General features: G+C 39.5%; 1 protein-coding gene across 3 annotated transcripts in view; it reads right to left on the minus strand.

Annotated features, from left to right (window-relative positions):
* eml1 (EMAP like 1) overlaps positions 1 to 25,700 on the minus strand; it is a 264,830-nt gene that overhangs the window by 220,290 nt on the left and 18,840 nt on the right. Inside the window, exons 1-3 of one of the 3 annotated variants that reach the window (XM_043697440.1) lie at positions 6,737 to 6,829; positions 6,013 to 6,192; positions 4,791 to 4,897 (exon numbers count right to left, since the gene is read on the minus strand). The exons of 1 other annotated variant lie outside the window; for it this stretch is intronic. Coding sequence is in view for 1 of the 2 variants with exons in the window: in XM_043697438.1 (XP_043553373.1) it covers positions 6,737 to 6,743 (7 nt within the window). In the remaining variant the exon portion in view is untranslated. Of the gene's footprint in view, positions 1 to 4,790; positions 4,898 to 6,012; positions 6,193 to 6,736; positions 6,830 to 25,700 lie in introns of those variants that run through there. One more of the 3 variants, XM_043697438.1, reaches the window with a different exon arrangement.

The raw sequence follows: 25,700 nt of genomic DNA on the forward strand, positions 1-25,700 counted from the left end.
AATCTCTACGGATAAGCTGGTTTCTAGACCACTCAGCTAATATATTTCTGTGCTGAAACAAGTGCAGAAACTACAGTTATAACGTTACTCAAATTTCAGCACCTGCACTGTTCCTGTCATGTCAGGAATCTAGAGAAAAAAATAAATTTAAAAACATAAATAAATTTAATACTGCCTACTGCAGGAAGAAGCTGTAATTACTGACGATGTAGTTGATACATTCAAAGATAACAGGTGATGTTAAGGATGCAAACAGTAATCTCGGCACAAATTGTGCCAAAAATTGCATCTGGTTTTAAACATGTATATTGACTGTGTATGTCCTCCCTCAAGTTTCCACTCAACCTGAATTACATATAATCTCAACTCAAAAACCTTCATTAACCTGAACTGTCAAGGTAATAAGTGTTATTTTGTATATTCCTTGACATATACCCTGTATAAGATTGAGTGGTAACTTGGTGCAGCTTGATTTATGTAATTGAAAATAGGTGTATCCCAAAAACTCAGCATTTTAACGTCAGTGTGCAGCTCACCACTTCTTAATCACAATTATTTTAAATGACTGAAAATGACATCAAAAGATTATACAGAACTATTTGTTATTCATAATGGTGTACAATAGTCTGAGGGCTGGTTAGCTCAGTTGGCTGGAAGCTCGTTAGTGATGGAGTTACCATGAAGGGCTGTCCTTCTCAACCTCTGTCCTATCCTGAGGTATGGTAGCCCTCAGGTTAAATCATCACCAGTCACCTCTCTGTCTCTCTAATAAGAGAGCAGCCCTATGGTCTGGTAACAGACTGGTGACATGATTCACAAGACCGCCACCTCCAATTCTCTCTCCCCTTCCAATGAGGGAGCAGCCCTATGGTCAGGTGGGACTTTGGTGACTTTACCCTTTATAATAATCTGCTTTTTAGTAACTTCAAATTTCATTTCAAAGCTTTTAGAGCTTTGTGTTTAAAAGAATCAACGTAATCCCTGGTCTCTGAGAAGGTCTGCAAGTGAGACCAAATGCCACGGCAATCAATCTAATCTGAAAGTAAGTGTCTGGTGGAGGGATTGTAGCACAATGATCTTAAACTAGCCCAAAAAATCATGTACACTTGCTTTTCACGAGCTTGATTCTGTGCAAAATTCTGTAATAACTTTGCGCAGTTTTCACCTACTGCAGATACTCCAATTAAAACAAAACAATGCAGGCATCCCACTCCCCCCATTGGTGGCATTACTGTTTATGAGCTGCCTAAGCTGTTTGCTTCAACATGCGATCAATCTAACATTCACAAGATCTCACTACAACATAAACGTAAATCACATTAAACTGGAGATGTGGCTTCACAGCTCAAGGATACTAAAATAAATGTACCAAAATAGTACAATAAAACAACGGACTACAGATGCTGGAGATCTAAAACAAACAAAAGCAGAAATTACTGGAGAAGCTCAGCAAGCCTGGCAGGATCAATGGAAAGAAAACAGTTTGCCTTTCGAGTCCAGTAACCCTTCTTCAGAATTGAGTTATGGAAGTTTTCTGACGATACTCCATTTTTAAAAAAATTATTAATGAAAAAAATTGAAAAGGATATCAAATAGGACACTTATTTCCTCTCAGTTTTATGGTTTTCTCAGACATATTTTCCCCATACTGCTATAACATGGAACTCACGCTTGATATTTTAGGGTGAAATGAGATTTCAACATTTTTCTTCTTGTGCTCTGATCTCTCAGGAATATATTTCCCCATTGAGATATTTCTTCAAACGATCAATGTCATCCTGGTCATTGTTAAAAATCACACAGCACCAGGTTATAGTCCAACAGGTTTAATTGGAAGCACACTAGCTTTTGGAGCGTCGCTGATGGACTATAACCTGGTGATGTGTGATTTTTAACTTTGTACACCCCAGTCCAACACCAGCTTCTCCAAATCATTCCTGGTCATTGTTTTGCTTTTTGTTTTACTTTGGCAATTAGAAGTAGAGTTCTGAAGCATCAACATGAGTGAAACAAAGTGGGAGTAGAATTTCTGTGGCTGACCACTCTGTCTGCTGTAGTCAGTCTGATGGAAGACTGTCATAAGTTGAAACTTTATTGCTGGAACAGCACAGCAGGTCAGGCAGCATCCAGGGAACAGGAGATTCGACGTTTCGGGCACAGGCCCTTCTTCAGGAAGGGCCTGTGCCCGAAACGTCGAATCTCCTGTTCCCTGGATGCTGCCTGACCTGCTGTGCTGTTCCAGCAATAAAGTTTCAACTTTGATCTCCAGCATCTGCAGACCTCACTTTCTCCTGGAAGACTGTCATAAACCCTGCCTACAGAAACAGCACAATAGCAATCAGGAGATCGATTGAAACTTTACAGAAAATTCTCTCTAATCTTTTCGGAAGTGTATGAATTTACAGGACCAAACAGATTTTGGAGCTCCAAAATATGAACCTTTGATACTTAGTCATTCGCTGCTACAATAAGGACTGCTCCCTTTGTCTTTCACACCATTTTGAACCATTTGGTTCTTGCACATGTGTTTGCTGCATAACCTACTGACACATGTTGTAGATAAGACCTTGGATGCACCACAGAGCTGTGCAATTAGATCTTCATTCAGTGCACTGAACTGTGACAAGCTGGCTGCTTCTCTTTATGAGCCAAAAAGCAACGTCAGCCAGAGGCTGAGTAATGAAGCTAAGAGTCCTGTGTAGACATAGGAGGAGTAAACCCCTGTACACGATCTGGTAGAAGGAAGCATTACTTGGGTGCGGAGTTCCAAAGTGAAATCCTGAAGAATTGAAATGGCATGAATTAGTCCAACAGCAAGCATGATGATGTAACGAGGCTGGAGTTTGCCATTGCCAACCTGCTTGGAAGAAGGGTGAAGGAGGCCAGTGTCCATGGAGCATGCAGGGAGGTTGTGAGCTGCTGCCACCAGGAATTTGTGGCATTTAGTTTCTGGTGGAGAGTCAGAAGCTGCAAAGAAATGAGGCACTAATACTTGGAAATAAAGTGACTGCTGTATATGAGTAAGACCCTGAAACCCCCGATTAAACCTTAAGGGGAATATCAGAAATTTTTTACATGATTCTGGAATTCTGATATTGCCATTTTTGTTATATTTTCCCACATTTCTTTCCGTTGCCCATGTTGGTCATTGAAAATTCCACCCAAAGTCTTTAAATCATTCTGGTCTCCTATTGGTCTATGCACATGTTGTCATTGTTCTTGGGTTAATATTCCTTCTCCAGGGAGTTTTGTTGCTAAGATGAGTGTTGTTGCCATGGTAGCTATTGTTGCTGATCCATTGGTGAAGAAAGTAGGTCTCTGGGGCTAGTGGTCATCCTGTGCTCTGTAAAGGTAGTGAGATCACTTCCACTCCTGACACCATATTCCAAGTGCCATGTTTGATAGTCACCATAGGCTGTTCTCAAAGGCACTGGGTCAAGATCCTGGGATAGCCTCCCTAAGGACATTGTGGGAAAATGGGATGAGATTAATTTATGATATCTAGTTGGCATGGATGAATTGGATCGAAGGGTCTGTTTCCATGCTGTATAATTTCTTGCAGCAGTTCAAGGCGGCAGCTCACCACCACCTTCTCAATGGCAACCAGGGATGGGCGATTAGTGCTGGCAACCCAACGATGCCCACACCCCACAAGTGAATAAATAACAAACTTATAGCAAAGGTGAAGTTCATATGATTATGACAAGCCAGCAAATACATGAGGTGGAATTGTCTTGCATCAAACACAGCTTTCTGATGCAGCAAAGTGGCCATTGGCTACACTATGTGAGTGTTATCTACATATTGACTGTTGGCAGTTATCCAATCAAATAGTGGTTCCAGCTGAGCCTGATCGTGTGCTTGCTCACTGGTTACACATGCACTTCCAGCAGATCACCAATGACGAGCTGGAAATCTGGCTTATTTTCTTTTCATGAAAGTTAAAGCTCCCTGTAGTTAATCTACTATTGTTTCAGGTGTAATTAATGAACTAGAAACTTAACGAGAAAATTTTCACTGCCTGTGTGATTCAGGCACTCAAAACATTTTCAATTATCTCAAAAATTCCTTTAGAAAACGTATTTTCCCTTATCCAAGTGTTACTGAAATCAATTACTACCATACATGTAAAAACATGGAAGAATTTATATTTTAATCTGACGCCTTTCACAACATTATTCAGGATTTAATCATTGCTGTGAGCAGGAAACCTATTAGCAACTTTGGACATAGCATACCTCGATAAAAGTATTTCCGCTCCTCAGGAAAAATACTCCTTACCTCAGAAAAGATGTTATTGCCATACGATGAACACAACAAAGGTTCACCAGCCTCCTTCCTGGAATGGTGAGACTGTATTATGAAGAGAGATAGGGAGACTGGGCCAGTATTCTCTAGAGTTTTGAAAAATGAGAGGTGATCCCATTGAAACTTACAAAATACTTAAACGGATAGACAGGGTGAATGTAGGTAAGATGGTTCAGGAGTATAGAATCAGGGAACAAAATTTAAAAATAAAAGTAGGTTGCTGTTTAGGATCAAGATGAGGAAAAGCAGTTTTTACTCAGAGGGTGTGGAATTCTCTACCACAAAGGGCTATCTCAGTCTTTGAATATGTTTAAGAGAGAGATTAATAGATTTCTGATTACCAATGGATTATCAAGGGTTATGGGGATAGTGTAGGTCAAAGATTGAAACATTCACACAATCTTGATCGTGTTAAATGGTGAAGCAAGTCAATGGGCTGAATGGCCTACCCTTTTTCCTATGTTCGTAAATGATCAAATTACCTGACTCATTGGTGTTAGGGAAGGTGTAATGTAGGTGATTTCAAGAAAAGGAATTTACTCTTCCACTTTTGTCTCCACACGAACAGGGGTTCAGATTGAAGGGTCACCTGAAAGATAGCAATTTTTTATTACGCTGGAGTTTCACCCTAATGCCTCTGGCTTATGGTTGCAGCCCAGAATCTTAATGTGAAAGTACTATGCAGAACCAAGAGAGTGAAAAAGTTTCAGGGGTCTCCACCAAGGTGAAGAATCTGGCTGTGGATTATCCGGTCAGTTTAACTTGATCCATTTAAAGTCAAAATGTGTGGTGCTGGAAAAGCACAGCCAGTCAGGCATCCGAGGAGGAGGAGAGTTAACGTTTCGAGCAGAAGCTCTGATGAAGAGCTTAAGTGCGAAATACCAACTCTCCGGCTCCTCGGATGCTGCCTGACCTGCTGTGCTTTTCCAGCACCACACATTTTGACTCTGATCTCCAGCATCTGCAGTCCTCACTTTCTCCTAATTGATCCATTTAAAGTCAGGCAACTTAGCAGTAATGGCAATACCATTTATCAAGATAAATTAAACCACCAACAGGGTCACAAATTTCTCCAAAATTACAACTTTACTTCCCTGAAATAGACCACAATGCTGGAGATGGCATGAAGAAAAATCTAAAATGGAGGCAGAATTTTGTGCTCTGACAGGCAGTGAGCTTAGAGGTGTTAAGGCCATTCAATTTGACAGTGTAATGTCACAGCCAAATCCTGCCACCCTTTCGCTTCCAGCAGAATGAGGATCAGAGTGGAATGGCGCATGATCAACTGTCCTTCCCCACTGACAACTGAGTCCCTGATGTGTTCAGTTGATAACCATTTCACAGCTTCATTCCACCTCAGTTATTATCAACCAGCTTGTACCAGGACTGTCCCTATGCCAGATGCACTGTATAACTGGCTCTGGAAGGGTTATTACTGAGGAATGCCATAAGTATCACCCACTATAGAGAAGGTCAGGTGGCCTTGTGGGCAGTGCAGGTTAGATTCTCAGAGGAGTGTGACCTAACACCTGATCATCCTTGAAGTCTCTATAATGTCCATCACATCAATGTATACAGTAACTAGTTGTTAACATAAAATAAACTCTTGTTAACAAGAAGCTCTTCTAGTTAGACCCCTGGCCCTACTCTTCCTGTGATCTCCCCCTCCCCTCCCACACCCCCTAAATACTTAAAATCACTTACCTGTGGCCTAGGTCACTATTCTGGGATTCTAAGGTATTTTTCCAACAGCAGCCATAGTCTCCCCAAGATGCCACGAAGTGCAAGAACTGCCAGCCTGTTAGTCGAGGTGGGACTTCCATCCCCAGAGTTTTGTTTTCAGGGGAAGGCCCACCACTGGCTGCCCAGCTCAGCAGGCCTTCCCTAAACAAGGTATCACAGGTTTCATGTCAGTTCTGTGGTCAACACAAGACTCTTGAAACCACAACAATATTCTGCCCAGGAAAGCCTGCTTGCATGAAACAATCACTTGTGTTTAAGATGTGAAAGCAGCATTAAAAAGAATGTAATCTTTTATACATTTTTTAGAATATTTTTTTCACTTAGCCAAGTTATATCATCTGTTATTAACTGTTGTGTAAAAATAATTTGCCATATGTCTTAATTTTAAAAACAAACTGCACAAAACTGGAATTATTTCACAATAATTTGACAGAAAATTTATGCTTTCCTGAAAGCTTTAAAATTAATAAAAGCAATCTGGTAACAATTGGAATTTGGACAGTGACTCAAGCCCACCAACAAATGGAATCCATTTACTCTTGCCCCCTTAAAAAACAAGCAGCAATACTGCACACAGTGCCATGATTCAATCAGTACAGTTATTACAAACATCATAGAAATTATTAATAGAAATATTCTCTAAATGTTAAACATTGATTCTCATTGGTGTAATAGAGTAACTAACCTGGCATATGTTGTCTTCTAATAATTAAAAGAATAGGAGGTATTTAGAAAAACCCATTGACTGTACACGCAAGTGTCAGCTAGGATATACTGGCTTACACTTCAACAATAACCTACCCTAGACTGAAGAACTAAGCAGGATTAAGTAGTAACACCTGGACTTATTTCTGGAGCAGCAAGGTGATCAACTTAATTGATTCTTCTGGTATAAACTTCATGTTCATTGCACATAAGTCAGGTCCTGATGGAGCCAAATTCATGGAATTTGCAGGATTCTGCATTTTCTTTTGTCTGTGATTTGTTTTAAATAGTTGGTAACAATGAATAGCAAAGGAAGAATCAAAACATGTTCTGAGCATAATCTCTTTTTAAGTTGTGGTATTAACAGCTCCCTGACGTCAGTAAGACCCAGCTTAAGAGGGCAACGATGAAAACTGTTCTTTAAATCAATTTTACAGTTTAACAGCTATAGTGAAGTGAATTGGTAAAATACAAACATCCTTTTGACCTTAAAAGGCAAAAAGCTTTATTTGTGGAATGATTCCATCATAAAATGTACTCAGTGTAAATAGAGTAGTCACTAGACCACAGCTAATCATGCAAGCTGGTTTCTTGCCACATACTGTGCTTACTGCCTAACAAGGACTGCTCCTGCAATCAGCAAGGTCAAGGCTTCTCATTGGAAAGGAATCAGACAAACAGAACAATGTACCATTATTTCAGAAAAGATTCTAGGAACTGAAACAAGACAGCATTGTCCATTAATTATCTTTGCAGACCCTGTTATCGTGCCAGTTGGTACAGCTGTTGCAATGCATCCACTTCTTTCAGTCCAAGCACTTTGTTGGTTGTGGCACAAACAAAATAGGCACAATAAGAAACAGGTTTCCAGCCCCTCAATATTGTACTTCTATTCTTTGCACTGGCAAAGAATATTTACTTTAATGGCAACATTTTATTCTCTTTAAATTTCTTCATTTCTTTAGTCTTTTAGGAAAATAGAAAGCTCGGTCCCTCAAGCCTGTTCTGCCGTTCAATCAGGTCAGACCTAACAAGGTTAAGTTACATGCATCAAGTGAACCCTGACTTTGGTTCCATAATTTACCTAAACAAAGTTTATCAAGATCAGATTTGAAATTTTCTATTGATCCAATCTTAACTACATTTATGGAAGAGGAGAGTTTTTAGGCTTCCGCTAAAAACCAGAGAGAACTGAACTGCTTCTATGATAAATGAGCTGGGTTTAAACTTGCATTAATTATGTTAGTTAAGTTGCAAGCAACCCCTGTTTGGTGCAAAGGAAATGTGGATCTAGTTATTTCTGCAGTTGTTGGCCTTTGCTGAATACAATGTTTTCTTATCCATCTGATTGTAGGCTTGCCACCTTCAGGATGATCCCATTTTCTAGTATCTACATTTGACAGGTCCTACTCACAGTAAGGGAGAAAGCAGTAGTCAGTGAGACAGGACAGTGACATCGCATAGTGCTACATTTAGGTAGCTCTGAAACCTGCAGTAGTTTATGGTATCCAAGTGTTGTACAGTGAAGTCTCTCATGACAGGCAGCAGGTTGAGAGGAATCCTGAGTCCTTTGACCTTCTGTCACCAGTAAACCCTCAATGCCTCAATGTTTATGGGTTTGTGTAGCCAACTAAACTGCCCTGATACTCTTAAACATTTTATAGAAATGCATTTAACCTCAGAGAGGCAATGGTTTGTGCACCTTCTCTTAGCAGATGTCTGAGCAATGAGGGAGAGCGGACATGGGACTGTATACCTGCCATCCTCAGGTGACAGCGCACTCCCTTGAAAAGCTGACGGATAGAATGAAAGTTTGCTTCCAGAGATGAACGGAATCATCACTGATTCCTTACTCTCAGCCACATGGTGGGTCTAAGTGTGAAATTGTGTGTGCAGGTCAGGTCCTACTGTAGTAATTGTAATGAGGTCAGCTAGGTGATTGGGGCTGTTAATATAAACAGGAGCATCGAGTTTCTGTTCACTCTGATCCAGCTCCCTTAGAGTCAGCTCTCAGTGTCACGTACTATGGGTGTGCACATAGAGGGTTACTTGGTAACAGGATATCAGGCTTTGGGGAGTTATTTCACTTACCATGATCCATGCACGTTGCTTATGGTCTCAGTGTTGTCCAAATTGGAGTACAGCACTTAGGCTGCAATCAGAATGGATCCAAAACATTAAACTCATTTGAAAAATGTTTCTGTATAGAAATGGGAAAATTCAACTCCTTATGTTAGTTTACATGACTTGGGGCCATGTATTTGGATTTTTAATTGGTGATCAAGACTCTGTAGTAACAGTTAACAATGCCAGTAAAATTTCCACAGAGGAGGCCAACAGATGCAATAAGGCTAGATTACTGAATAAAGCAGCACCCTGAACCAAGCCATTGGAAATGTGAAGAGTCATTTTAAGTGCTTGGAAAAATCTGCTAGAGTGCAATGATGCAGTCCAGTCAGCAGTCGATGAATCATTTGTTGCACTTTGTTGCATTCATCAATGAAATTGCAATTAATATAAACTTGATGCTCAATTCAATGGAACAAAATAATGGCTGGTGATTCATTGTTGCAATGGAAATGAAAATGTATCCACATCAAGTCACAGAAACTATAACAAACAACTTCAAATTTGTTCACAAGATGTTTGACAATCCTCTCAGAAGCCATTTCTTAATTAAGCTTACAAATGGAAAGACATTTGGATGAAAAGATCTTTGTAAAACTTTCCATATATTTAAGATCTCACATTGAATGATGATTCAGTAATTAGAAATGCTATGTTATGCCATAAAAAATGTAGTTACAGCTTTGCATTGGAGTTTGCCAATGTCCAATTATTGCCATATTCCAACAAGCATTTTGATTTAGTAGTCCAGCATGCAGAGCAATTAAATTTATTTGTTTCCAGCCTAGTAATATATACATTTTAACATCAAACAGCCAATTCCAATCTTCAAAGCAACTTTTAACAAATACAAAGAGGGTCCACAGGGACAGACAATTCCCAACAGCAGCGTTGTGCAGCTCGTCACATCGATCTATTGCTTTTGCAAGTTAAACTTCAGCCAGAAGTACATTTGACTGAAGCCAAAGTTTGTGTCATACTGATCCTAAAGTACTATTAAAATATTTTGGATAAATTCCCCATTTTGTTTTATTGAGTAAGATGACCAGCTTTAATCTCTGAAACATCAGGATGACAGCCAAGAGTGGGAAAAGTAACAGATAAATCTCCTGACTGATACCTGTTGGAGGAGTCACTGAACTATGCATTTTGGATTGGCTGAAAATTAAAAGTTAAAGTTTTTCTCATGGATTAAATGACCATTTGCAGCCATATTTTTGTTGTCACTCCACTCTCTCTCTGAAAAGTCCCATATATCCAAGAGTTGAGAAGAACAGTATGTCTGTTAAGAAATATAAAGAGTGAGGAGATGTATTTTCCCTCTGGCAAGTCGTTGAAACAATTGATTTGAGGCAAAATTAGACAATTTTAGACAGCAAAGGGAGTTGAAAACTATGGGAAAAATTTGACAGATGGAAGTATAAGGTGGAAAAACACTGACTTGTCTACTTTGGGAGGAAGGAAAGAAAAACAGTATACTATTTAGATTGAGAGAATGAAGAAGTCTGATGTACAGAGGATCTGGGATGTGCTGGTACATGAATCATAAATTAGAATGCGGCTACAACAAGTGCTTAGGAAAGTAAATGGAATTTGCCATTTATTGCAAGGGAATTAGAATATAAAAGTAGAGAGGTTTTACTGAGTCTGGGTTTGATTGAATAAGAAAATTAATTTATGTTCTATTTGATTATGGTTTCCCCTTGAGGGGGAATAGCCTCAAGACCTAGGTCAAAAGAAAGGCCACAGGTTTATCGTGTTATGACTCACACTAATGTAAACAGAAGCCAGCAAACTGAAAATGATTTCAAGTAAAAATGTTTTAACTTAAATCTAAGCTATATTTTAAAATGGTTAAATTTCATAATTTAAAGTATTGATAGCTTATGTATATTTTGTGGTTGTTTTGAGCTTTAACATATACTAGGCATCAACCACTGTTGTGGAGTTATACATAGTTCTGTTAGTTTGGAGTTTTCTAGAATACTTAGATGAATTAGTTACAGTAATGCTAAATCTCTGGGAGGGTTGGCACTGTATACCCTAACCAGATGAATAAATTGTTCTTCAGGTGCCACCTTATTTTGGTAAAGCTGGTAAGCTAAGGAGGACAGGCTGTTACAAAATTGATTATCTTGTAAAGTAATTGGTATGACAAAGAATGAATCAGAAGGCAATAGGAAGTGGTGTCACTAAAATAACCATTACTTATAAAGAAACCAATGTGGAATGCAGCAACAATTGGAGGTTGATCATGTGCTGTTCATGTATTGGCAGGTCAGTTATATTTCAGAGTGGCTCTGATCGTACACTGTGCTATTGGCTAACAAGCGGATTCTTAGTAGTTGAGTACAGAAGAAGGAAACATTGAGACCAGGAGAACTCAGGACAACACGGTCGTTAGCTCTGCTGCCTCATAGTGTGAGAGCCCTGGGTTCAATTCCAGCCTTGGGTGACTGTCTGTGCGGAGTTTTCATGTTCTCCCTGTGCCTGTGTGGGTTTTTGCTGGGCGCTTCTGTTTCCTTCCACAGTCCAGAGATGTGCGGATTTGATGGATTGACCATGCTAAATTGTAAGTAGTGATCAGGGATGTGCAGGCTAGGTGGATTAGCCATGGGAAAGGCAGGGCTGTTGGGGATAGGGTCTTTATAGGGTCAGTGCGGACTCAATGGCCAAATGGCTTCTTTCTGCACCATAGGGTTTCTATTATTCTAATTTCAATCAACAGAAGAGAACAAGAAATGTGTGCCAGTCAAGCAGTGTTGTGATCTTGCATCCGACAATGACCACTTTTATTAAGTACCATTTATTTTGTACTTTTTAAGATAAACTGACTAAATTCTGGAACGTGCATGAAGACATATTTGTACTTGGAATGAGCCTTCTGAATAATCAGGACAGATAAATTTTGAGATTGACAGTCTCAAATTCAATCTATAATTGTAATGAACTTCAATTGTTATGCTCCAAATCAAAGTGCACCCCAAAACCGTGCAGGACCAGCTGATGGAAGCTGTGCCAGCTGTAAGCCTTGACAGACAGAGGAAGCCAGGCCCATGTTGAGCCTCTAGTCACAGCTATAAGATACCTCCTCCACATGCAGTGGCAGGCAAAGATGCTAGAGGAAGGTAATGGAGGAGTGCTGGGAAGGTAATGGAGGAGTCCACTCAGGCCATCAGTTCTGCTATGTCTCAGATATGTGAACATTTGTGTTCCTCCTTCTCTTCAGTGGCTACCAGATGGGTACTCAGCGCTTCATGCCATCACTCTGGGCATGGTCAAGAATAGCAAGGTGCCCACTCCTCCACTAGTAATTAAGGAGGTGCCATTGCACATAGAGGGAGGAAAAGCATCTTCCTGCTTTTTCTGCAAACACCTCTCAGGATATTCCATGGCTAGAAGCCATTCTTTAACCTCCAATAACCCCAATACCTCCAGAAGTCACCGAGAAAGGAATCCCTTAGTATGCCCAGCCCTCTAGGCACTGGTTAACCCCAGAAACTTTGTGATGGTCTCATAAGTACAACTGAACTGGAGGTAGGCAGCTGAGTGATGGCCCATCACCCATCATAATGATAATAGTGCTTTCTGGACTATTGTAAGGATGTGTACATTTTAAATATCACCCCTTTGATGCAATAACTCTCTCAAGTAAATAAAGGATTCAATTTTTTACTTTTGTGTTTGCCAGTGTTGGCAGAAACAGCTTCAGCGATGACAGGCCTGTACTTCAGAGATATATCTCATCAGTTATTTCATGTGGATACCTGTAAGGTTTTCGCCCCTGCAGCTTTGTATGTGTGGTTAATGCAGTTACTCTACAAGGAGCAGGTTTAAATATTGCGTACATGGCCATGTTTCATTTGGACTTAATCTTATTGAAGCATTAATTAACTTAAATGATGATGACAATGATTGTTATCTTGTATGGAGTATTACAAAGGGAGACAGATGGAAATGCTCATTAAATCTGTACCGAATGTAGCTGTCTGGGACCCTCACACAATAGTCCTGTTCAATTTTTTCATTAAAGTAGAATTACTGAACAATGTTGAATCCTAGGTTGGATGCTACAAAGTTTTTATTTGAATATTTCTTTCTTGCTTATATCCTCCATTGGGACAGACTGACAAGATAACAGTATTGAGAGAGTACTGAACAATGTCAAGTTAAAAAGGTAATGCCATTCTGTCAGGATTAGTGAAATTTTGTGTGAAGCTATTATACTGAATTTGACAATGCCACAAATGATGGAAATTCCTTTGCCATAATGCATTTAACAATGTTTTAAACACCTGGCAAAATGCTTGGATGTAGTATTCTGTTCAAACAATTCAGTCTGTGACGGGCTCCTCCTCGGCAAAACAGTCACTTATTTGCAACTATAGCGGGATCTTCTGCTGCCAGAGATGGTCAGCTTGGAGGCAAGAATGGCCCTTCATTAAGGAAGGTAGTGGCAGAACCAAATACTACCATCTTCTTGTCTCCAACAAAATCAAGTTCCTTCCAGCTGCACAGCCAATCAAAACCCTGATGTAGCGTATGAAAATGTATTGTAGGGCCTCAGCCTGTTAGCGCTAGAACTAACAGTTACCAGCTGGCTAATTCCTGTAAAGTCAGTGCTAACTGCCTAACTTGAGAGCAGCTTATCACCTGGTATTTGGTGGTGGAGGGGTGGTGGGTCGGGGGGTACTTTTTCAAACACCTTATTAAAACAGACTGGAAACTTAACTGCTTCAAAAGATTCTGCTCCAGCTGTTCCCAAAAACCATGATCCTTTATGGACTTGCTGCCAACATGAGTGTAATTAGTTGTGTCAGCTACCTTGAATTCAGAGTTTAGAAGAAAATTGTCATGACCTGTCTGTTTCTTGGTCTGCTGGATTGGAATTTTTAAAATGTCCATGTGGAGGTGTTTGTTACTTTTGCTATTAGGATATTCGCTGAAATAAACAGACCTCCCAAACAATTAAACAGAAAAAGTTTATATTTATTTAGCTCCTTTCCAGACCACAGGACTTCCCAAAGCCCTTTACAATCAGAAATACTTTTGAAGTGTTGCCACTGTTTAGAGTCATACAGGATGGAAACAGATCTTTCAGTCCAACTCATCCACACAGACTAAGTTTTCCAAACTAAACAAGTCCCATTTGCCTGCACTTGGCCCATATCCCTCCAAATCTTTCCGATTCATGTACCTATCCAAATGGTTTTTTTAAATGTTGTAAATGTACCTGCATCTACCACTTCCTCTGGCAGTTCATTCCACATACAAGTTGTAGTATAAACAGACATTATGCACACAGTAAGTTTCCACAGACTACAATGTAATATAGACCAAATAATCTATTGTAATGATGTTTGTTGTGCAATCAATTACAGCCAGGGAGATTTATCCAACTCTAACTTTATGGGATTTTTTTGTATCCACCTGAGAGGATTGCATATGCGTTGGTTCTGTCTCATCTGAAAAGGTATTTAAGTGTAAAAATAAAAAGATAGCTACAAGTGAGGGAAATACAAACAGGTTTCAGGTGAAAGTTTATGCCTAAAATGCTCCTTCTATTCTCTTCATATTGCTGTGCTTTCACTATTCTCTGCTAATGTTACAGATCTTCTTTGCATCGTTCACATTAAAATGGGGGAGACTCTAGTTTATAATGATAAGTGTATTATAATATGTAACACCCAATGTGTTCCTTTACTTCTCTTATAAATACAGCACTTTGGATGACCTGTCCCCTGAATGCCATGAGGTTGAGTCACTAGAAGTAATCTGAAGTTGATTATAACATTGTTGGAACAAATTTGTGGACAGAAAACCCAATCAACTTTTGGCTACACATTAGGAGCATTCAAAAAATGAAACCACTGTGATTTTCATTTTTGTTTCCACTTTTTGATAATTTATATATAGAATTTGTTGAATTGCATCTACATTTACTAATTTCCAACTGTAGCCTGGAATAGTATAAGGAGGACATAAATAGGACGCAGTGATAAAATGAGCTTGAATGACCAGGAACTTGGCAGATAGTATATAACATGAAAAGTGTGAAATTACCTACTTTGGTATGAAAAAGTAGAAAACCTTTCAAATGAGAGAGACTGAGAAATGGTGGCTTTCAGAAGGATGCAGGTATCTGTGTGTACAAATCGCAGAAAGTTAACATTCGGGTACAGTGAGCAATTAGGAAGATGTTAAGAAATGCAACTTAATACAATTATAAGCCCCTTGGTGAGACCCCCATCTGTGGAACTTGTTCATTCTGGCCTCATGTAAGCAACCGTACACTTTTCTTACAGCGTGTAACCAAAGTTTTCGAGAGTGATTCCCTGCATGATGGCTTTGTTCTTTGAGGGAACATTGATCTGACATCTGATCTAGAGATATGGTACCTGGAATTTAGAAGAATAAGGAAAGAACTCATGGAGCCATAAGATTCTGAAGTGGCTTGGAGAATGTTTCACTTGCCAGAGAGCCTAGAACCAGGAATCATTGTCTCAGAATTAGGGATTGGTTATTCAGGTCATGGATAAGGAGAAATTTCTTCCCAATATAAAAGAAATGTGTATCTTTGAAGTCTCTATCCTACAGAACTATGAATGTTCTGACATTGAGTACATTAAAAACAGACATCAATCTATTATTTCAGATACTAAAGGGATCAATGGAAATGGACATAGTCTGGAAATTAGGCAAAAATAGCTTTGCAAGTGTTTAATGCGATCTAGCCAAACAATGGGATATCCTCAGGGTTGCAATTCTTAACTTGTGGGAACAAAGATGTGACATAGTGGAGAAAATGGCGAGGATGGGAGTCAGTGAAAATTTTGCTGAAGGTGAGGACATTAAATATGGAGCTGAAAAGCAATTGAACTATTGGATGTGATGATGCATGAAATGTCAAAGCATGGCCACTTTTGAAGTTTGAAGGTACTATCATTGGATTCTTGGAGAAGTTTATTATTCTGGGCTGAACTAAGAACTTCCTTCTATGGAACTGTGGGTGGTGAGAGACATCAGAAAGCAGTGAGATGACCTTCTTTGTGAAATTGGGAAGATTGAATAAGCTAGCAGGGTCAGGAATTTGGCTATAAAAATGGTTGTAAAGTTTATATTGAAGGAGAGCAAGGCAGAACGAAAGGGCAGAGACGGCAGTCAGAGAAGTGTTTTAAGATGATAACGGAAAATCATTGAGTCTGAATTGCTGTTAAGTACAAATCTTGAGGGACAGAAGGAGTGAGGAACCTCAGTGAAGCACTTAGGTGGGGCCTGAGGGGTGCTGGAGAAGGAGGATTTGAAAAGGAGGTGAAAGGGTGAAATGTGGTGATGCACTTCAGAGAAAGAAAAGCAATTAGTGGATTGCAAAGGAGAAGACAAAGGAAGGATTGGGTGATTAGAACCGCACAGTCTTTATGTTAAATTGAATGGGGCAGGTTTGGGAACATTTAATCAAGTTGGTACACTTCAGAAATGGTAAAATTATCACCACCAGTCAGCAAGATTTCAGTCAAGGCTAAGTGTCAATGCAATCTTCCACAGTTAGGTCGTGTTAGCAATGTTTGTTTTTATAAGTGAATTGCCATTCTAGAGAGAAATTTAGAGAGCAGTAAATATTGATTAGGTGATAGCAGAGTTCAAAGAAAAAGTGACAAATGGTATGAGATGAGAGGGTGGGAAAGTTACAGATTGACTCTCAATGGATATGTGAACAGAAAATCAGAGAGTGTGGTGGGGATGATACCCCAGTTGGGATTACTGCTGGTAAGGAGGCAGCAGTTGTAACATTGTGAAGAGAGGCACAGAGGAAATCATTGGGCATAGCCAATGAGAGTTTAAGTCTGGACTATAGAATTTGGTGAAATGACTAGCAACTACTGTGTTAAAAAACAAATTCAATGGTTCTGCAGAGTGCATTTCAAAGGTGGAGAGTTGGGAAAACATTTCCTACGCTGATGAAAGTGGTGTTATGAAGCAGCTATCTACTCCATGAAGTCATGGATACAGTACAGCTAGAGACATTTTGAATAGAAACAAAAACATGCAAAACTTTCAAACAATAAGGCAAAGTCTTATCTCCCACCTCTTAAAAGGTAAGGCTGGTGAATCCTCTATTACATCTTAATTATTTGAAAATGGATACATTATGAACACTTACCTGTAACCACTCAATCTGAAGAACCATCATTGGTCATTCGGTCGAGCAGTTCTCAGCTTCCTCTCTCAAGTCAATTGAAAGCAAACGGGCTCCATGTGACCCAATTGGGTAATTCTTGACTGTCAGTCAAAACGAGTTTCCCTACGCTTCATAATGTTCTCTGTGACGTTTCTCCATCACTCACAACTGATCTTTCATTTCTAGAGACTCTAAGACAATCTGAGAAGTTTGGCAATCCAACTCTAAAAGCTTTTCATTATTTTTAATCAATATTGTTGAAGCAGTATTTTCTCATTAAAGTGGCAAACTTTGGGTTAAGTGTATTTGATTTTGGAAGGTTTTGGTCTTTCCACATGTGCTTATCATATGTTAAAGAATCACTGTGTGAACTGGAGACTTGGTTGTGTTAAATGTGACTGAGCAATCATCGGCATTACTAAACGATGCAAATAAGACATTCTCCTTTGCTATGTGAAACTTTAAGACTCATGATTACTCGAACTATTCATTGTTAAATGGGTAAATTGTGCTGATTATCATAAAAATCAGGAATTAAATCACTTAGGAACACAGAACTTAGGAGCAAGAGTAGGCCATTTGGCCCTTCAAACTTGCTGTATCATTCAACAAGAATGTATCATGTAAAACTCTGTTAGCTCACTTTTTAGATTAGAAAAAATCTAAACATCATGGCACAGACAGAGAATACGGGGGCTTCAACATATTGTCTAGCTAACACCCATTCTTACAGTTAACCTGAGAATGCAACTTTTAAAAAAAGGTTTTGTGATTTACACGTGAAAGTAGTGAAACTATCATGATATTCGAACAGATGAAAGACTCAACAGACAATCCAGGTATTTTTCAATGTATAATTTCAGTTATATCACACTGTAAACTTTTGCTATAAATTCCGTGCCATACAATTGTGTCCTCCACAACCACCTGATGAAGGAGCGACGCTCCGAAAGCTAGTGTGCTTCCAATTAAACCTGTTGGACTATAACCTGGTGTTGTGTGATTTTTAATTATGTCTCTTAAAGGTATACTGACATACTGACTGTGAAACATAGGAGGTCACTATGTGACTTACATATATTTTTAATATCATTTATTTTTGAATTTTTGATTTTTGTATTAATGTCATTGGTTTCTTTTTCTGTGTCTGAAGAGTTTAATAATTAACTTGTAGATATAGCTGTAGCCATAATGAGTTCTTTTATACCAATATGTGAAAGTTAACTTTCAGAACAAATGGCTTTTTGTATATGTTACAAGGGTTTATGACTGAGCAAGGTAAATAATTGTGCATCAGGATTTCTAAAAGAAAATTTGGATCCTTTTTAAGCTTCAGGGAACCACCTCATGGCTTGGAGAAAAAATGTTTTTGATTTCCAGCTTGAAGCATTTCTGTAAAAAGTTTTTGGATGCAGATCAACGCTCTCTGTGAAAGGGAGAAGATAGTAAAAATAGATTCCGTTAGAGCAAAGAATCTAGTAATAGTTTCAGGTCAAAAGGTGAAGTGTTAGAAAAGGATTCTTCACTGGTTTGAAGATAGTAAAAGGGATGCTTTTGGGATCTGTAAAGGACTGTTTTTATATGTTTCAAAATATCTGATCTGATGTGTATATATAGTTTGGAATTAATCTGTATTTTCTTCATTTCTTCTATGAAACAAACTTCTACTTATTTGTCATAACTAAATTGTAACATTGCACATTTATTTTTCAATGAGACACATCTTTGTTAAAACTGAACAAAATATGATCTACCAACCCCGTCTGGAATCTGACTTGCCCAGTAATAACATCAGCAGGCTTAGTAACAAACATAGCACCAACTCAGAAGGACAGCAAGTTTCTCATTTTAAAAACAAAAATGAATCATCCATCCATCACTGTCATAACGTTAATGTCACAAATGACATCAACTTCATTGTTTTTCACAGAGAGAGAGTGGGTTAGTGCTTTGTACAGAATGCACATTGTCCTTTCTCTATAGTCTCAGGTAATCTTTGATTTATAAATCCTGTCAGGAGCTGTACATCTTTTCACCATTTTTTACAAGGTCCCAAAAGCATCATCACAAACTAATGTGAATCTGTAGAATCTGTGCGAACTTAAAAAGACAATGAGCTTATTGTATACACCAAATAGGTAATAACTTTGATGGATATTTCAACAAATGTTTTTCCAGCACCACATTTTTCAGCTCTAATTCAACAGTCTATTTCAGTTTCTGATTTCTCCACGTTTGGAAACACAAGTATAATGAAGTTTTTGTACCTGCACAGTCTGTTGAAGCAATGGGAAGGAGCTTTGTGCTTGTGGTTCCTTACAGAGAATGAGCTCCTGACTTCAGATAGCCATCACAACTATCAATGAGCAGAGATGAAGTGTCTAATTATAAAGAGAGCAAGACTGGCTGTGGCTATTTAATTCTTGGCAGCCATCTACACAACAACACACCAGGGGCCTGGCAACAGCTCAATTGCTCAGTCCTACACTATAAAAGGTTAAGGAAGTGATTCCACATAAATGAAGGAGGGGGTGGGGCAGTGGTAGAAAAGAAAAATACATGGGCAACTCATCGATCTCACAAAAGTTGTCATAGTTGGCATACATCTTCAAAACTGGAGAATCAAAAACAGTGTTGAATATAGCAGCTTGACTCTTAGGGAGCTCAGCTCAGTCCCGAGATCTTTAAAAGTGGCAGGCATGAACAACTCTGGGATTCCTAGCTGCATTCTTCTTCTGGTACAGGATGCAATTAGCAAACTCAAATGCAGCATTTCTGCCCTTGCTGGCTCCACTGCATTTCAAAGCCTCTGAAATTTTGATAGGACCCTGGATTATTTTGTTCATGGTACCTCAAAAGAATTCATGAGTGAGGGGAGTCTAGTCTTAAATTAGAAAAGAAAAAAAAAATTAGACATTTAACAGTCCATTTGAGGAATATTGCCATGCTCACCTTCTCAAATGGAGATCCCATCGAGGAAACCTTCAAACCACTTATCCTTTTTTTCCAGATAAACACAGATAATTAAAAAATACCCATTCTGGCAGAAGTTCCACCTCATGCCTCACCTGGAGTGCAGTGACCCTCAGGTTAAACCACCATTAGTCATTGCTCTTTAGTGAGGGAGCAGCCTATGGCCCTCTAGGATAATGGAGTCTTCACACCATCACCCAGAAGGTCAACAGCAGTAGATACATGGGAACACTACCATCTGCAAGTTCCCCACCAAGCCTCTCACCAACCTGACTAGGAAATATATCACCTTTCTTTCCAGTATCATTGGGTCAAATCACATGAATATCCTCTCTAACAATATTGTGGGTCTACCTAAAGCAGGTGGACTGCAACGACTCAAGAAGGCAGCTCTTCACCACCTTCTCAAGGGCAATTAGGAATGGGTAATACATGTGTTGGGAGAAAGTGATGACTGGAGATCAGAGTCAAAGAGTGTGGTGCTGGAAAAGCACAGACAGTCAGGCAGCATCCGAACAACAGGAGAACGGTGCTGAGTCTGAGGGTTGGGACTGAGGGGGGGGGGGGGGAGGGGAAATGAGAAAACTGGTGAAATCCACTTTGATCCCATGTGGTTGGAGGGTCCCAAGGTGGAAGATGAGGCGTTCTTTCTCTAGGCATCAGGTGGTAAGAGTTTGGCAGTAGAGGTGGTCCAGGATCTGCATGTCCTTGGCATTAGTGGGAGGGGGGGTTAAAGTGTTCGGTCACGGGACAGTGGGACTAGCGACGCCACATTCCACGAATGAATTAAAAACACAGCTCTGCAGAGGGACGAATGTGAAGTCAGCTCGGATATATACTTTAAAAAGATGAACTTTTTGAATAGAGATTTTGGAGTCAATTTATCCTCTAGATTTTTAAGCTCCAATTAGCTTAAGGTACAGTTAGAAATTTCAAATATGAAAGTAAAAGTGGTTGTACAATATACTTTAAAAAGATGAACTTTTTGAATAGAGATTTTGGAGTCAATTTATCCTCTAGATTTTTAAGCTCCAATTAGCTTAAAGGTACAGTTAGAAATTTCAAATATGAAAGTAAAAGTGGTTGTACATACTGGGACCAGTTTTTTTCCATTGGGAATTAAGTTCCGATGAATCATATTGCTTTGTGAACTGTAACTTTTAGCAGCAAAATATAAAGCTAACCCTATCGCACTCTCCCCACAACAACAAGACAAAGCCGATTTTACATCAGAAAAACCATAAGCAACTCAGAGATAGGCCAGACATTAACCTTGATTAATTACATAGTAACTTCTTCATCTTCAACTGATTTTTATTTTAAAAATAACTTCTGAGAGAAAGGAGAGACAAAGTTAACCTTAACTCTTAATATAAAGCCCATCTACAGGGAAACTTCTATTTAAGATCCTGACAAAAATCTTAAAACATCTTTTCTCTTCAGCTTTTCAAAAAAAAAACTCATTGTAAGGAGACCGAGTCAGTGCTAATCATTAAAAAAGTTCAGGGAATTGAGATTGAGTTTGACAACATTCTGTTGTCACATGCACCAAGATACATGTGGAATGTGAGGATTGCAGACGCTGGAGATCAGAATCGAGAGTGTGGTGCTGGAAAAGCACAGCCGGTCAGGCAGCAGCCGAGGAGCAGAAGAATCAACCTTTTGGGCATAAGCCCTTCATCATGAAAGATTCTTGACCAAGATACTGAAAAGAGTTGTTTTGTGTGCTGTACAGGCAGATTGTACCATACAAAGTGCATCAGGGCATACAAAGTGCATCAGGGTGGGAGAATAGAGTGCAGAATGCAGTGTTACAACTGCAAAGAAGGTAAAGAGAGAGAGAGAGATCAGAGTTAACATTTGAGAGAGCCTTTCAAAAGTCTGAAAACAGTGGGGAAGAAACTGTTCTTGAATGTCTTCATATGTTTATTCAAACTTTTATATCTAATGCCTGACAGATGATAAAAGAGTACATCTGTCATTGGGAGGGGTCTTTGATTATGTTGGTTGCTTTCCTGAGACAGCAGGAAGTATAGATGGAGTCAATAGATGGAAGGCTGGTTTGTGTGATGGACTGACATGTGTTCACAACTCTCTATAGTTTCTTGTGATCTTGGGAAAAGTAGTTCCCATACCACACTGTCATGTATCCAGATAGATGTTCCATGGAAAGCATCCTATTAAAAATTGGTAAAAGTCTTTGTGCATATGTCCAGTTTCTTTAGCCTGCTGAGGGAGTACAGATATTGCTGTGCCATCTTGACAATAATGCAAATGTGGATGCACCAGGACAGATTGTTGGAGATCATCACTCCCAAGAACTTGATTGTCTTACCCAACTCCACCTTAGCACCACTGATGCAGACAGGGGCGTGCCCTCCACAGCAGTTTCTGAAGTCAATGACCAGCTCCTTCGTTTTGCTGACATTGACAGAGATTATTGTCTACACACCATACTGCTAGGCACTCAGTCTCTTTGTGGTACTCTATCTTGTCATTGTTTGAAATCCGTCTTACAACTGTGGTGTTGTCAGCAAGCTTGTAAATGGAGTTGGGGTGGAATTTGGCTGCACAGTCGAGTGTGCAAGGAGTAAAGTAGGAAGCTGAGTACACAGCCTTGTGGGCATCAGTGTTAAGGTGGAGGAGCTGTCGTCACATATTCTTACAGATGATAGACTATGGTTTAGGAAGGTCAAGGATCCAGTTATGGCGGGGGTGGGGAGAGGGAGCCAAGAGCTAGATCTCAGAGTTTAGAGACAAGTTTGTTTGGAATTATGGTGTTGAACGTGGAACTGTAGTCAGTAAGTGGGAGTGTGACTTAGGCATTCTTGTTATCCAGATGTTCCAGGGATGAGTGTAAGGCCAGTGAGATGGTTTCTGCCATGGATCTGTTGCAACAGTTGACGAGTTGGAAAGGATCAAGGCAATCTGGGAAGCTGCCGTTGATGTAAGCCATGACTAACCACTTGAAGCACTTCATAATGATGTAGAGTAGAGCAAATTTATTTGTTGTTTCTACCATATACAGCTGGTACAATAAAAATGAGACCATGTTCCTCTAGGACCAAGGTGCTATATGAACGCACAGACTACACAAGAGTACAGTCATACACAGGGCTGCATAAAGTGCATAGAAAAATGCAAAACATGCTAGACAGCACAGTAATTCCTGACAAGACAAGACAACAGGCACAGTGGTGGACAACTGGAGGTAAGAGCCACTGGGCAGCAGTCACTGAGGAATGCTGCATGATTTTTCTTTGACACCAGGGGACTTCAGATTGTAGTAAGGAGAAGATGAAGATGTCTGCGAATACTCCCGTCAACTAGTCCCCACAGGATCTGAATGGACGGCCAGGGACTCCAACTGGGTCAGTCGCTTTCCACGGGTTCACTGTCAAGAAGGCCGATCTAACATCTGCAGCAGTGACCACGGGGACAAGGGCATCCAAAGCTGTTGGATGACCTGTTCAAAGTCAGCGTAGAATGTATTGAAATCAGATAGGGATGTACAGTTGCTTGAGATTCTGTTTGACTTCGCTTCTCTCTCAGGTTTAACCAAGTGAATCTACCCTGTTCTCAGTAAAGGAGTGTGGTGCTGGAAAAGCACAGCAGGTCGGGTAGCATCCGAGGAGCAGGAGAATTGATGTTTCAGGCATCAGTTTCCTGATGAAGGGCTTATGCCCAAAACGTTGATTCTCCTGCTCTTCAGATGCTGCCTGACCTGCTGTGCTTTTCCAGCACCACTCTTCTGACTCTGCTCTCCAGCATCTGCAATCTTCTCTTTCTCCTTGTTCTCAGTGAATAATGACATTACAACTTATATTCCTTATTGTCTTTATGGCTTTGGACAGTACAAGCTCTCTGGTTACCATGTCAGTATATAAAACAAATGGAATAAGTTTTAGTTGGGAGTTGCAATTTAAACACACAGATCTGAGAAGGCACTAGCATCCTACAGGAGTGTTATTTTTATTATTATCTTCATAATATAAAAATTACAAATTATTCACAGCTCAACATCATTCTAATTTCAATTATTGTTAATGCAAACATGATAAATATTCTCAAATCAATTAATACAATGACATCTCAGATTAGCCACTTAATCTCAAACACACACTGTAATTCACCCTGAAGTAAATCCTGTAGTGAAACTCAATAAAACAGTGAAAGGATTTTTTGTAGCAAGGAACCATAAATGTGATAGGCCTGTGGAACACTCCATTGAAAGTTTGGTTTAGTTATATTTAGTTATATTTTTATAATGGACAAGGCAGGTATATTTGCTGTGCCTCATTTAAGGCCTAAGGAAGTTGTTCGAAACCGGACTGTTCAAAAGCATTTCTCTAAGAAACCACATGGAGGATCCAGAGTCTGAAGAATATAGTATTGACATTGGCAGGACTTAAGTAGCCCTGGTAGGTTACCATGACTGCAGCCAAATTCTTGGTGCAACTAGGGAAACAAGAGATAGATATTCCCTGTTGGACAGAGAAACTGCAAAGGAACTTCAAAATCTTTCTCATAGCAATGGATTTGAAAATTGTTCAGAATTTAAAAAAGGAACTATTTTTCAAATGCATACAGACATTGATGCAAATCAATACTGACTAAAAGTAAACTTTTAAAAAATGCTTATTCCTCCAATAGTATCAATGTACTCCTCATGGAACCTCTGCTATTTTCCTGACTGGCATTAATATCTTAATGTTTTGTGTATAGTGTAATTCAATCTGTGATATGAATCTTGATTTTAACTCAGCCCATTATTTATCAGGCAGGAAAGGCTTGACAGAGGAGTTAAAATTTGGAATTTATTTCTCTCAGCTACAACCCATATGTTCCTGTCCACCATATTTAAAATGGTGGTGAATAAATGGCAACAATGAGGCTCCTGGTACAAGCAACTAAGGCCCTATTTAGCTGTCAAAAGTCAGGTCTAATGATGTTACATGATCTAATCCTAAATACTGACCTTAACCTTTTCAGATCAGCAAGGCCTCCATGTGCCCAGACCCAGCTCCTCTGGACAGCTATACTCTCAGTCAGAAGTGGCATCTTTCAGATGAGATCGTCTTGCTGGTTAGCCTTTCATGAGATGTGGGCATCACTGGTGTGACCAGGATTTGTTACCCATCTCTAATTACCCTTGAACTGAGTGGTTTGCTAAGCCATTTCAGAGTACAGTTGGATCTGGAGCCACATGAAGGCCAGAACAGGTAAGGACATCGATTCCTTTCCCTAAAAAAGGACAACAATGAACCAGATAGGCTTTTACAACAATTGATGATCGTTATTAGTCTCCATTACTGAGACTAGGCTTTATATTTATTAACTAACTTAAATTATGCCAATTGTCTTGGACACACATCCCTAAAGTATTAGCCTGGGTATTCGCTTTACTAAGAATCAGAATCCCTACAGTGTGGAAATATAAATGATTTGGATGCGAGCATAAGAGTTACACTTAGTAAGTTTGCAGATGACACCAAAAGTGGGGGTGTAGTGGATAGCGAAGAGGGTTACCTCAGATTACAACAGGATCTGGACCAGATGGGTCAATGGGCTGAGAAGTGGCAGATGGAGTTTAATTCAGATAAATGCAAGGTGCTGCATTTTGGGAAAGCAAATCTTAGCAGGACCTATACACTGAATGGTAAGG

Source organism: Chiloscyllium plagiosum, chromosome 10, assembly GCF_004010195.1.
Source record: "Chiloscyllium plagiosum isolate BGI_BamShark_2017 chromosome 10, ASM401019v2, whole genome shotgun sequence".
Classification (NCBI taxonomy): domain Eukaryota; kingdom Metazoa; phylum Chordata; class Chondrichthyes; order Orectolobiformes; family Hemiscylliidae; genus Chiloscyllium; species Chiloscyllium plagiosum.